General features: G+C 44.9%; 1 protein-coding gene across 4 annotated transcripts in view; it reads left to right on the top strand.

The window, feature by feature from the left end:
• Nucleotides 1-1570: 1570 nt before the first annotated feature.
• The window catches only part of USP7 (ubiquitin specific peptidase 7), a 135848-nt gene continuing 124926 nt past the window's right edge, over nt 1571-12492 (top strand). For all 4 annotated transcript variants that reach the window (XM_018569850.1, XM_018569849.1, XM_018569848.1 and 1 more), the window contains exon 1: nt 1571-1662. In XM_018569850.1, the coding sequence (XP_018425352.1) occupies nt 1590-1662 (73 nt within the window). In that variant the 5' untranslated portion in view covers nt 1571-1589. The remainder of the gene's footprint in view (nt 1663-12492) is intronic.

Below are 12492 nucleotides of genomic sequence, written 5' to 3'. Positions count from 1 at the left end.
ATGGGATTTAGATGTTTGAGCGTTTTGTACAGCGTTCGTCGAGCGTAGAACGCGCTACAAAACGTTCAGGTGTGAACGAGGGCTTAAGCTCTCACCCATTGTGTGCAAAAATCTGTGCCTTATAGCTTGGCTTGGCTCCGCATGAAGTCTGTCATGGGCTTGAGGCTAAGAGTGGTAGCGTCATGTCTAGGTGACAACCTGGTAGGATCGAACTGAGTATTGTCACGTGTTGGTGACAACATGTGGGATAGGACCTGCTGATCCACCACAAATGGTTTGCATAACTGGGGGCATAGCCATTGCCAAAATACATTGGGGCCCATTTATTAAGAAAATTAGAGCCTCGTCAATCAGACTGGTGCGGAAACACGCATTAAATCGCAGCTCAAAGGACCTTTTATGAACAAGCCCTTACTGTAATACGCACTCATACCGTGCATCATCGTGCACTGCGATAAACCGTGTTGCCTCATGAGCTGCATCCAAACATTCCAATATCCCGGTTTGAAATCCTGGTGCATTCCATAAAGACCAAAGTCTCCAATAGTTTAGCTCTGCTGCCAGCAATGTCTTCTGAAAAGATTGCAAACCTAATTTCCTCAGAATAGAGGACATCTCTGAGTTTTAGTGACCCGATAACTTTAAAATGGCCATGAAATATCAGAAAGTGGATGGAAAAAACAATAATTATATATTTCAGAGTGTGGGTTCTGCTGAGTGCCTTGAAGATGGCACCAGACCCCACCCCAAACATGAAAGATGGCCAACTTAGGACTAGGGTAGTGTTTGATGAGCAGATTGTTACAGAGGGCCGTGGCGGTCCCACGCTTTGATTATCTCTCCCTCCCTCCTTCCTCTCCACCTCCCTCTATCACGCTGCCCCATGCGGATGTGACATTTCACTGAGCCGCCATTTTGAGAGCCTAGCGTCTCCATACACAGGCTGTGCAGGCGGCCAGCACAGACTGGGAAGGAAAGGAAGCTAGTAGAGAAGGGATTGTGCTCCGTTGGTCACCGCAGTGTGTGGTGCGGACTGCTATTGGGGAGACGGTGGCGCGGATTTGTCCGTAGCGGGGTACATGAAGGGTTCACACTAGAAAGACGCGGAGCCAGTCAGAAAATAAAGTGTCAGGCCGCAGAGCTCCCGCTGCACCGGCTGTGCTCTCATTCGACCAATGAGCAGAGGGAGGAAAGCAGTGAGCAGCATACGTGCTCCCCTCGGCCCGGAGCTGCCAGGCCCTAAGCCTTTTTCTCTCACCCGCCCGGCTCTGTGTAGCGACGGCTCTTGGTTGGGCGCCCTCGAGTTTTTCTCCGCCGGCTGCTGCTGAGAAGGCCACCCGGGGAGACGGACCCCCTGCGCCGAAATTGGGCGAATAGCGAGCAAATACGTTCGCGTCTCTCTGCCGCCGGCCCCTTCTGCCCTACCCCCGGCCCATCTGCAGCCGCCCGCGGGAAAGGCCCAGGCTGCAGCCGCTGCGCAGGCCCCGCCGAGGCCGCTCTCCGCCACAACCCAGCCGGGCCTACAAAGCAGATCTACGCCGGCGCAGCGAGCAGGAGTCACCGAGGCCTTGGAGGCCGAGCCCAGAGATATGAACCATCATCAACAGCAACAGAAGCCCGGGGAGCAGCAGCTCAGTGAACCCGAGGACATGGAGATGGAAGGTACAGGCCACCGTAGACTTTTATAATCGCATCACTTTTTACCTTGTTTGTCTCTTCGGCTGTAGTGGTACCACATGCTCCAAGACTTGTTGGAAAGGGGATGCTGGGCCTTGTAGTAGATTGCCAGGGCTGGATATATTCCAGGAGTTAGGTAGACACAAGTCATCACTGGCTTGATACGCATCCACACCAGCCGCCTACTAGGAATGCTGAGCTTCTGTGACAACTTGGGGGATTAGAACAAGAATTCAGGGTTCAACATGAATATCACAGGAATCGCAACCCCGTTTAGTTAGAAGTGCTGCAAGTCAAACGGGTAGCCAAACGTCAGCCCTGCGACTGTTGTGGAACTACAAGTCCCATAAGCCATTGCTGTTTTCTGACAGCCACAGGCATGATGGCATTTGTAGTTTCACCTCAGATGGAGGGCTGAAGTTTGGCTATCCTGCATTTGTGATCATTGTGTATGAACCCTAACTTTTAATATTATAAATCACTGTCGGCGGAAGCACATGATCTGTTTGTCATTCCCTTCTCTGGCCTAACGCCTCTTAAATTCTTATGTTGTTTTGGGGGGGAGGGTTGTCTATCATTGGCCAGCTTTAGTTGCTAATCCGACACTGTCCTATAAGCCATCAAACATATTTGAGCCCCCAAACCAGTTCATTAGATGTGGTGGCTGCATTAGTTTTCCTTTTTTAAAGCCTATTTCGGGGGTGAGAACTTCTTGCAGTGCAAGGGTTAACTGCTCATATGTCTAGGGGAGATATGTAAGGGACCTTTTTGGTACCTCATCCACGCTTACCACTCTCCCTTATGCTCAGGCTTGTGGTCTATAGGTCTTTCAATGTATCTGATGACATCAGCGGTCCTCCAACCATCAGAGGATGCAAGGATCTTTTAGGTCTTTTACACAGATCTCCTAGCAATTTGAGTAGTTAACCCTTGCAGTGCTGGGGCATCTCCACTGCAAGGGTTTTTTTTTTTAAACCGTTTTTTAAGTTGTTGTTTGTTCTTATTATTTTTGCCTGCTGATGCTGCCATTAGCACATTTCCTGTCTTAGGGTGACATCACTCACTGTATTGTATGTGTGGATGAGCAGCATTGTCACCCTAGGATAGGAAGTGTTAGAACTACAGAAAACCTCCCCATTTTCATGATAAAGGTGTTTTGTAGTTCACATACAATAGCTGGGAAAGCTGACATTGTTTGATTTCAGTTCAGTGAACAAGAAGTTGCAAGGATGCTGGATTTCTATGAGGATGGACAGTCATTTTCTGTACCTTCAGAAACTCTGGTTACCAAAAAAAGAAAGTCTTAATGCAGCCACCACATCTGAAGATTGATGATCTCCAATGTCTTTCGTTTTTGGGTTTGGTCATCCTTTCATTGTGAGATGTTCAGTATTAATCTGTACTACAGGAACCCACAACAGTAAACACCAACTTCTCTAGATAGTCTGCCTCTACAATGGTAACCCATCATTGGCTATCACAGGGACCCGAAGATTGAACTTTTATTTGAAAGCACTAAGAATTTATAAAATGCCTTCTTGCAATATATAATACTTTAGTTACTTGCTGTCCCTCTTAATATATTCTTTGGCTAAATCCAAGAAGTCATGTAGCCAGTTCTATTGTGCTACCCTGTTATGTACATGCCTAGGTCTCTTGCCTTCATGATTGTACAAAGCTATCTACAGTAAACTCTCCATTATCCAGCATAAAAAAAAAATCGAGGACATAATATATCCTTGATCTTTCCCCCCCCCCTTTCAGTCCCGCTTCTCTGACAGAAGGCCATGGACGGGTGCAATAGCCAGCCTGCTATTGCAATTTGAAATAGCCAATGATGAGTGGGGGTGCTGGGAGGTGTTTCTTGAGTGTTACTAGTAATTCTCAAACAACCAGAAAGTACAGTTATCTGGCATCTACCAATCCCGGTGGGTGCCAGATAACTGGGAGTTTACTCTATATGAATTGGCTTCCTGTTTTCTCTGCAGGAGACTGACACAGTTTTGTGTCTGTAGTGTTGGACATGTCTAGCAGTTTATTTGTTAGTATGAGCAGAGTTTAATGTGATTTTCTGGGTACATCATAATGAGGGAGTTAATGGATTGTAAGATCTGCCAAACATTTCTCAGGGCAGTCAGTCATGATGTACCTGCTGGCCATAGTTGGGGCCACAAGCCTTAACATCTGTCATGGCTGTCGCAATGCACAGATATTTGCCTGGCAGTAAAACGGTTCAGTGACTTGTCCTGCACAAGTCTGTACCTAGCAGTGCCCTATCATCATGCACAGTCATTGTCTTGTTGGGGGAGGGGAATTATTTAATACAGATGGATTTCCAGCATTATTGCTAGTGATTTGAGGAGCTGGTTCTGAAAATAATTGATTACGTTCAAGCTGGAAATACTTTGAAAATGCCTTTGTTGCCCTCTTCCTTAAATGTGTTAGGATGTAATGGTATATAGTGTGAGTATGTATAAGTATGTGATGTGGTTGATAACAATCACCACATTAAAAAAAAGTTGAACTTTATTTAAATGAGGTGGTGTGGCGGTGCATTGAAGTCAATGGCACCGCAGCCACCCCCTGCCTGCAGTGCGTTTGGACGTGTGGCAAATCATTGTCTGCAAGCTCTATTTTTTTGTATTCACAGTGGACCGAAACGCAGGCAAAGTCCAATGCCAGGCCCAGTAATCTTGCAGGGTGACTTTGCTGTAAATCCACCTGTCATAATTGAACCTACCTCCTTCTCCCCACATATGATCTGTATACCTGTGGGTGGAAGTCCAGCTCCTGCTGAATTTTCATGCCTGCTACGGCTCACAGACCCTGAGTGCAGCGGTTGCGTCTCTGAACCCTCTCCTCCTGGCTATTTACAAAGCAAGTGGCCCCAGGCTCTGTTTTGTGGCAGGCCTGGAAGAGGGGGGGTTGCAGTGGGTGGCCGCAGTGCTTGTCTATGAGATCTACAGCCAGAGCAGGCATGGGAGTTTAGCGGGATCTGGACTTTAACTCCAGGGGCCAACTAGATGGTGGCTTAAATGAGGGACTATCAGGAATAAAAAATAACACTTAGATTTAAAACTGAACTCTGGACAGATATTAAAGCACCAGTTAATGTAGTTATTCTGTTAATTAGGCTCTGCTGAGTGCACATGCTGACAAGAAAAAGGCTCACAAGCAGAGAGCAGAGTGATGACCACATGAGTCTACTTCTTGTCCAGTAACAGACACTAAACTCGGGAGTTAAATCTAAAAAATGCATTTAAGTACTTTAACTATTAACAAAAACGTATCTAATCTCTGAATTTGGGCTGACACTGTCCTTCCTTCTGGAAGGTGGCTACTTTGTTCCCCATGGTCCCTGTGTGTGATGTAAAGTAGCCACCATTCCAAGTTTACTCCTGTGATGGACTATAAGTTTAAGTAATAAATGCCTGTCTAGGGGTGCAAGAAGAGGTAAAGTTAGAGAGAAGGCTCCATAGGAGTGGCGGCACCAATGGAGGGAGCCTGCTGGAGTGAGGTAGCTACTACTCCTTATGCTGGACCCCTAAACATAACAAGTAGTTATATTATTAAACTCTCAACATTTTTTCATCCATAACAAGCAAATATACTTTGCTCAGCAAAGAATTGCTTTATATTTTTGCCCAAGCACTTAATCATCAAGTTTCCAAACATCTGGCTTCCCTCAGCTCTGCTTCCCTGAACGGCATGTTCAGTACAAGATCACAAGGGACAGAGCTGTCTCCAGCAGCCCTCCATCTACTAGCTTGGAGAAGGAAGGAACAAGGGGGGAGCAGAGTAGTGTCTTGTCTTCCTGTTTTTGTGGAGACGCACCGAACTTACTAGCTCACATACAAGGATGGCTCCATAGGTCCCTACAAGGGAAAGGAGCCATTCTAAAACAGGATCTCGGGGCCCATGCTCAGGAGACCAGATGATTCTGCAGGAAACTAAAACGTTTAAACTCCAAGAAGCAGCATCTGTTGTAAATGATTTCAACAGCTTTTGAAATAGCTTAAAAACCCTTTGACTTTAAAATTACTTTAACCCTCACACTGCAGGGGGCCTCACTGCAAGATGTTTCTTCTCTCTTTTGCCTGGAGTTAGGATTTAAAGTTTCATGTTCTTATAATAAACTTAGAATTGTGTGTTTGGTCATGAACATTTTCTTTTAGTTTTTTCCCCTCTGCATTATTCAGCACACTAGTATGCACTGCTGCCCAACCAAACCCCATATTAGCTGGAGACATTGTTAGGTCACGTGTCGTCTCAAAAGGTTTGATTTTGCATGGATACATGATTGTGAAGTTGGATGGGGAGAAGCTGAGCAGGAACTGATAATGATCTATGAGGGGAAAAAAAGAGGAGATAGAATGGTAGCTGACCCATGGCAGGGGGAGACAGGCAGAATTCATTTGGATGTGGTCCAGGGAGGCAAGATGGAGAGCGGGAAGAGTGGCTGCCTGAAATGTTTCACTGGTAGAGGAGGACCTGGTCATGGACTGGAGAGTAAGAGAGAGGAGGCAGAGGGCGGGAGATGATCATGGATTAGTTTGGGGTAATGGAACTGTCATTTCTCAGGGTCTGAGCTGCAATACCGCTCATTCTCCTGATGCTTGCAGCTTCTTTTATATTATACATAACATGTTAACGGGTAGAAGGGAGGGGAATCTGCCTGTGAACATACTGTCATGGGCAAGACTGGTCAGAGGGAGTGAACAATGATTTGTTAGTGGGAAGAGGAATAGTGCCCCCTATTTAGTGTCAGTGGAAGGAATAGTTCCCCATTATTAGTGTCAGTGGTAGAAATGGGGACACTGCTCTATAGTCTGTCAGTAGAAGGGATAGTGCCCATTAGTGTTGGTGGAAGGAAAAGTAACCCAAAATTAGGGTCAGTGGGCAGAATAGTGCCCTGGAATTGGTGTCATTGGGAGGAATGTTGGCCCTAATTTGTGTTTTTAGGAGGAATGGTGATCCAAAATGTCAGTGGGAGGAATGGTGAACTATAATTTAGTGTCAGTGGGAGGACTAGTGCCGTGGTGTATTTGTTGGTGGGAGGAATAAGGACCTGTAATTGGTGTCCATGGGAGCAATGGTTGACCCCTAATTAGTGTCTGGGTGGAATGGTGCCCCTTGGCCGGTAGAAGAAATGGTGCCCCTTGGTCCGGGTCAGTGAGATTGGAGAATTGGGTGATGCCTCTCATTCAGCCGGGAGTATTTCCACTGCCGGCTACTGTATTCAGACAGCCAGCATCCATGGTTCTCGGAATTCCTGAAGAGCTGTTGCATTAGATTGGATGCAGTCATTTTTTCTCTGACAATATTTCTACCCGTCATTTGTTTTTGGAAGCCTGATGGTGCCAACAGGGTCGAGTCTGTATAGCTACCATTAAATTTAATCTGTCAATCTTACCATCTCACCTTAGAACATTTGGTGTTCACTAGTTATGAATAAACTCTGATTAAGTACATAAATTGGATAATTCCCCATTTTTAAGATTCATTCATAGCAGTCTCACTCTACATGGAAGCTTAATTTGGTTTTCTAGTGTGAAGAATGCAGCTGGAGGACGGAAAAACCATAATCTGTCATAATCTACCAAGATCTAAAATACTGGTAGACAGATTGTAATTCACAGCTAGAGAAGTGTCGGGATACTTGCACATGCTTGTGCAGGGTCAGCGACTTTGTAGGTATTGAAACTGGGATAAGGATGATACTCCTGCAGTCTGCACATTTTTTGTGGTTTGATTCAATAGTTTTTATTAAAGGGCATGTTTAATCTGCAGTGATTTCTTCACTGGGTCTCTGTGCTTATTTGTGCAATGCAGGCAGAACTTGGCTGGTGGTAGGAGCTGGCAGAGTGCTATACATAACTGTCTCAAAACCTCACACTTCCTTAGTACTCCTCGAGCCTTCCATCTTGATCCAAGCAGTCTGCTGGCTCTTGGGAGGAGTTTTGCAAATGTCTCAGTTGCTGTGGTGACTATAAATGCTATCTGGCAACCTGGTCATCGAAGTCTTCATTCACAGTCTACTGGACTGCAATTTCATCAGTCATCACTAGGTGGCGACTGAAAGAACAATGTCTGATCAACACAGCAAGTGCCTCTGTGTGTGATTGTGTGTGTGCGCCAGCAGCCCTAGTTGGTATCTTTATGCCGGTATGACTAATGTGTCTGTTAGTAGCCTAGTGTCTTGTTTTTTTAAAATATGGATCAGTGTGGGGCACTGTGCATGGCTATTAATGTGTGCCACTATGTGTTTGTATGTGTTCATGCAGGGGACACTACGCATCAGTTAGGTTTGTGCACGTGTATGCGCAGGGAATTCCATGCATTAGTTATGTGCGTGTGTGCATGGAGGGAACAATATTCTTCATTTACGTGTGTGCATGCAGGGGATGGTATGCATTTGTTACATATTTGTGGGGGAGAGCAAATAGAACTACAACATGTTTGCATAAGTAAGGTGTGTATGTAAATGTCCATAAAACATTCGCACACAGCCCTGCGGCAGGCCGCGCCCCTCCTCTTGGCCCAACAGGATGATTGACGGCAGAAGGCGTCCTCTGCCCTCAATCTCCTCCCCCAGACAGAGGATCACCTCGGAGACCAGAGGCGGTGACAAGTAAGTGGGGGGTTTACAGTAAGGTACTGGGCGTTTTTTTTACCTTAATGCAGAGAATGCTTATAGGTAAAAAATGGCCTGCCTTTAGTAATACTTTAAGGCTTTCACACCAGCCTATGCCCTAAAATGATCCGTTTTATTGTGTGGGCTGGTGTCCATTACTTGTTTTATATTGCTACAAAGCGACATTTCCTGAATTTGTTACTCGCCACAGCTCAGCTGCAGTGCACTGATCGGTGCTGACTGGTGAGGCAAGGTGCAGAAAAATGCAACAGAGTTGTGGTGTGAACAGGTATCACTCTTGCATTGATCAAGTGCAGAAAAACGCCTACATCACTCCTTTTTTGTTCATCTTGGATAAACTTTAACAACAAAAAAAACACCAAATTTGTTAGTGTCACTGTTTTTAACCGCTTCCTGGCCGGATGTTTTAATTAAACGGCTTGCCAGGAGCTTCCTGGATGTAACAGGCTGTCAAAAGACAGCATGTAGGCCCCACCCACTTGCACACGCCACATGGGAAACTGTCTAAATTTAAAAACAGGCAGCGATGCCTGTTTATATTCAAGAGCCGGTGGATCGCTTGTATAAGGTGCTAGTCTGTGCGCCCCCCTCCGCTGTCCAAGAAAAATACAGCATGTCCCGTGTTGCCTTGACTTTTTTTTTTTTTTACAGATATACCATGACCTGGATGAATGAGAAGCTTCACAGACATATATAGTGACAGTTCAGTGTTTGCAAAAATACCATAGAGTTCAACCAATAGAGAAACAAAAATATGAATAAATAGACAATCTCACTAAACGGAATCCTATAGCTACAATTGATCCGGGCGTTGGGGGAGAGGGTAAGAAAGAGGAAGGGGGTAGATAAGAGGAAGTATAAAAAGAAAAATAGGGAGGAGAGAAAAAGGAAAGGGGAAACAAAAAGGTAGATGGAATGGCACCCCAAAAGCGGCCAGCAAAATGCGCAGAAAAGCAAAAAATGCCACCAAATGTATGTTGCGAAAAATGAGCTCTTTTGCGTGTATATGAACCCATTGGAATCAATGGGAACACAAATGTGCGCGAACAAGGAGCGTATTCCTGAGACTCGCAGGTTTGAACCGGACCTCAGTGCATTTTGCTGTATTTTTTATAGAGATCCTGACCTAGTTCACAGGATATGCCTTAACCTCCCTGGCGGTGACCCAGAGCCACTCTTGGGAATTAATTTCAGTACCAATAATGGTAACCCCCGAGCCACACTCGGGATTGCACAAAAGTGTCACTTACCTTGTCCCTACAAGCCCGCAGTGTCCTCTGCTGTGTGCGCCCGGCTGATGCCGGCATCCGACTTTTAGTTTTGTTTTTGGCATCACAGCGGGGGGCGGAGCATGACATTTATACAGAATACACAGAATACAATGTAATCTGCTATTACATTTCACTTAAATTTTGTCCCTGGAGCTTTGTCCAGTGCTCTGCCTGACACTTTTACTGTTCTTTCTGCCTGGAAACTTGAGAACGTCCATGGCATCCAAAAAGCATCCCTTTAGGTCAAAATCGGTTTTAGACCAGGTAGAAAACAGCAATAATGAATTAGAATCACTTGCAGAAATGAGTGATAGCGATTCGTTGGGAAATTCGTCATCAGACACTGAAAGTGGCGACAGCGACGATTCTGCGACCGAGCTCAGTGATGTGCGAACTAAGGTTAACCTTTTATAGAATGCAGTTGTCCAGGTAACCGGCACTCCAGTTTAAGGATGGGTTCACACCTGGGCGTATTTTTTTCTGCTCGTTTTTTTAGCACGTTTTTCCGTTCAGTGCTCCTCCCCCTTGCAACACGGCCGCTCGCAAGGGACGGGACCCAGAAATCGGCAGCCGCCGGAGGACACAGCGGGTAATCGCGGACAAGGTATTCCCAAGTGTGGCTCGGGGGTTACCACTTTGTTAACTCCGATCCACACTTGGGAATACCAATGGAAAAACGACCCAAAGAAGCTCCTGTACTTCTTTGAGCGTAGGGCGTTTTTCAGTGCGTTCCTACACGCTGAAATACGCCCAGGTGGGAACCATGCCCAAAGGAAAGTATGGGATTCGATCAGCGCTGTAAACGCCCAGGTGTGAACCAGGCCTTAGAGAATGGTGTTCACAGTTTGGCAGTTTTTTCTAATTTATGAGCTTGTCCATTAAACTTTTCCTGTTCTCAGTCTGTAGAATGTTTCTCAGCCGGATGTGTGTAGTTCTGAGTGCTCTTTGCTGTGAGATGGAACTGTCAATGACAGCTACTGTACTCTACTAATTGGGAATCTATCAGCATGGTTCCTGATCATGTGATCAACCATGACACAATCACATGGCTTTGTTAGTAAACAATTGAAATGACAGCTGCTGGTGTGGTTCACATGTTCTGCACAGAAATACTTTTTCTTAATACAAAAAAAAAGACAGTACAGTGTTAACATAAGTAAAAGCATTTAGTACAGTGTTTGGACAAAGACAAACAATAAGTTAAAGCCTATTAAATTATGAGCAGAGTGTTTTTTTAAAACCTTTTACCAAATAAAGGCCTTGCATGTCCTAAACAGCATAAAAATGTAGGCAGGTCAACTAGCCAACATGTTGTCATCAAGGTAATAGATGCATACCGTTGTATGGTTTTAGCATCCAGGCATGAATGACCCCTAGTAATGAGAGAGTTTAACCTGTAGGAAGATTTAAAAGATAGAAATGAAAAAGGGTTTCTCTAGCAGCTGACCTGTTCTTAGCATGTCAAGATGTACACTGAACAGCATAAGGACAAAGAGACTTTGCATGTGTCTTCTGCTGAAAAATCATAAGCAGGGGGTCTTTAATCTATCGATTGTACACACCAATAATCCATTAACATTATGACCACCTGCCTAATATTGGCTATGACCCTCTGTTGCTGCGAAAGAAGCCCTGACCCATCGAGGCATGAACTCCACTAGACCTCTGAAGGTATGATGTTGTATCTAGCACCAAGCTGTTAGTAGTAAGTCCTGTAAATTGTGAGGTGGGGCCTCCATGGGGCGGACTGGTTTTTTCAGCACATCCTACAGATGCTCGATTGGATTGAGATCTGGAGAATTTGGAGGCCAAGTCAACACCTAAAAACTTGTTGTGCCCCTCAAACCATTCTTTCTATTCATTCAACTATTTTTGCATTGTGGCATTGCGCACTATTCTGCTGAAAGAGGCAACTGCCACGAGGGAATACCATTTCCATGAAGGGGTGTACTTAGTCAGTAACAATATCTGGTTAGGTGGTATGTGTCAAATTAACAGCCACATAAATGGCAGGACCAAAGTTTTCCCAGCAGAACATTGCCCAAAGTATCCCACTGCCTCTGTCGGCTTGCCTTAATCCTGTTGCCATCTCTTCCCCAGGTAAGCGACACACACAACCGGCCCTCCACAATATGTAAAAGAAAACGTGATTCCTCAGACCAGGCCAGCTTCTTGCATTGCATAGTGGTCCAGTTCTAATGCATACGTGCCCATTGAATGTGCTTTTGAGTGGACATGGGTCAGCATGGGCACACTGACCGGTCTGCGGCTGCACAGCTCCATACACAATAAACTGCGATACGCTGTGAGTTCAGACCCCTTTCTATTGTAACCAGCATTAGTCCAATCCAATAGAGGATCTATTACAGGGGCCAAGCCTTTGCTACCCCCTTGCATCAATGAGCCTTGGCCACCCATGACCCTGTTGCCAGTTCACCAATTTTCTTTCTTTGGACCATTTTTGGAAGTCCTGACCATTGCAGACGGAGAAGATCTCGCAAGAGCTGGAGTTTTGGATTTGCTCTGACACATTTGTCTAGCCATCACAATTTGGACCTTATTAGATCAGTGATCGCTGAGTGATCTTTTTCTATTTTCAAAGGCAAATATCAGGGGTTTAGACCCCTATTTTTTTCTCCGAAGCCCCTAAAAGTAAAGTAAAAAATTAAAATGTAATAAAAATGAATGAATAAATAAAAATCTAAAAAAAATAAAGTTTATAAAAATAAAATATTTTGAAAAAGTTAGAATAAATAATATATTCGGTTTCGGCCTGACGTTTTTTTTCCATACCAGTTCGGTTTGGTTTAAAATTTTTATTCCGGTGCACCTCTAGTTTTTTATTATAAAAACAAAAAATATATATGATAAAAATGTCAGAAATTTTTT

The sequence above is a fragment of the Nanorana parkeri genome, unplaced genomic scaffold (assembly GCF_000935625.1).
Source record: "Nanorana parkeri isolate BGI_ZX_2015 unplaced genomic scaffold, ASM93562v1 scaffold1412, whole genome shotgun sequence".
NCBI classification, from domain to species: Eukaryota; Metazoa; Chordata; class Amphibia; order Anura; family Dicroglossidae; genus Nanorana; species Nanorana parkeri.
The sequence above is the reverse complement of the archived record's forward strand: the minus strand, read 5'-3'. Positions and strand labels throughout refer to the sequence as shown.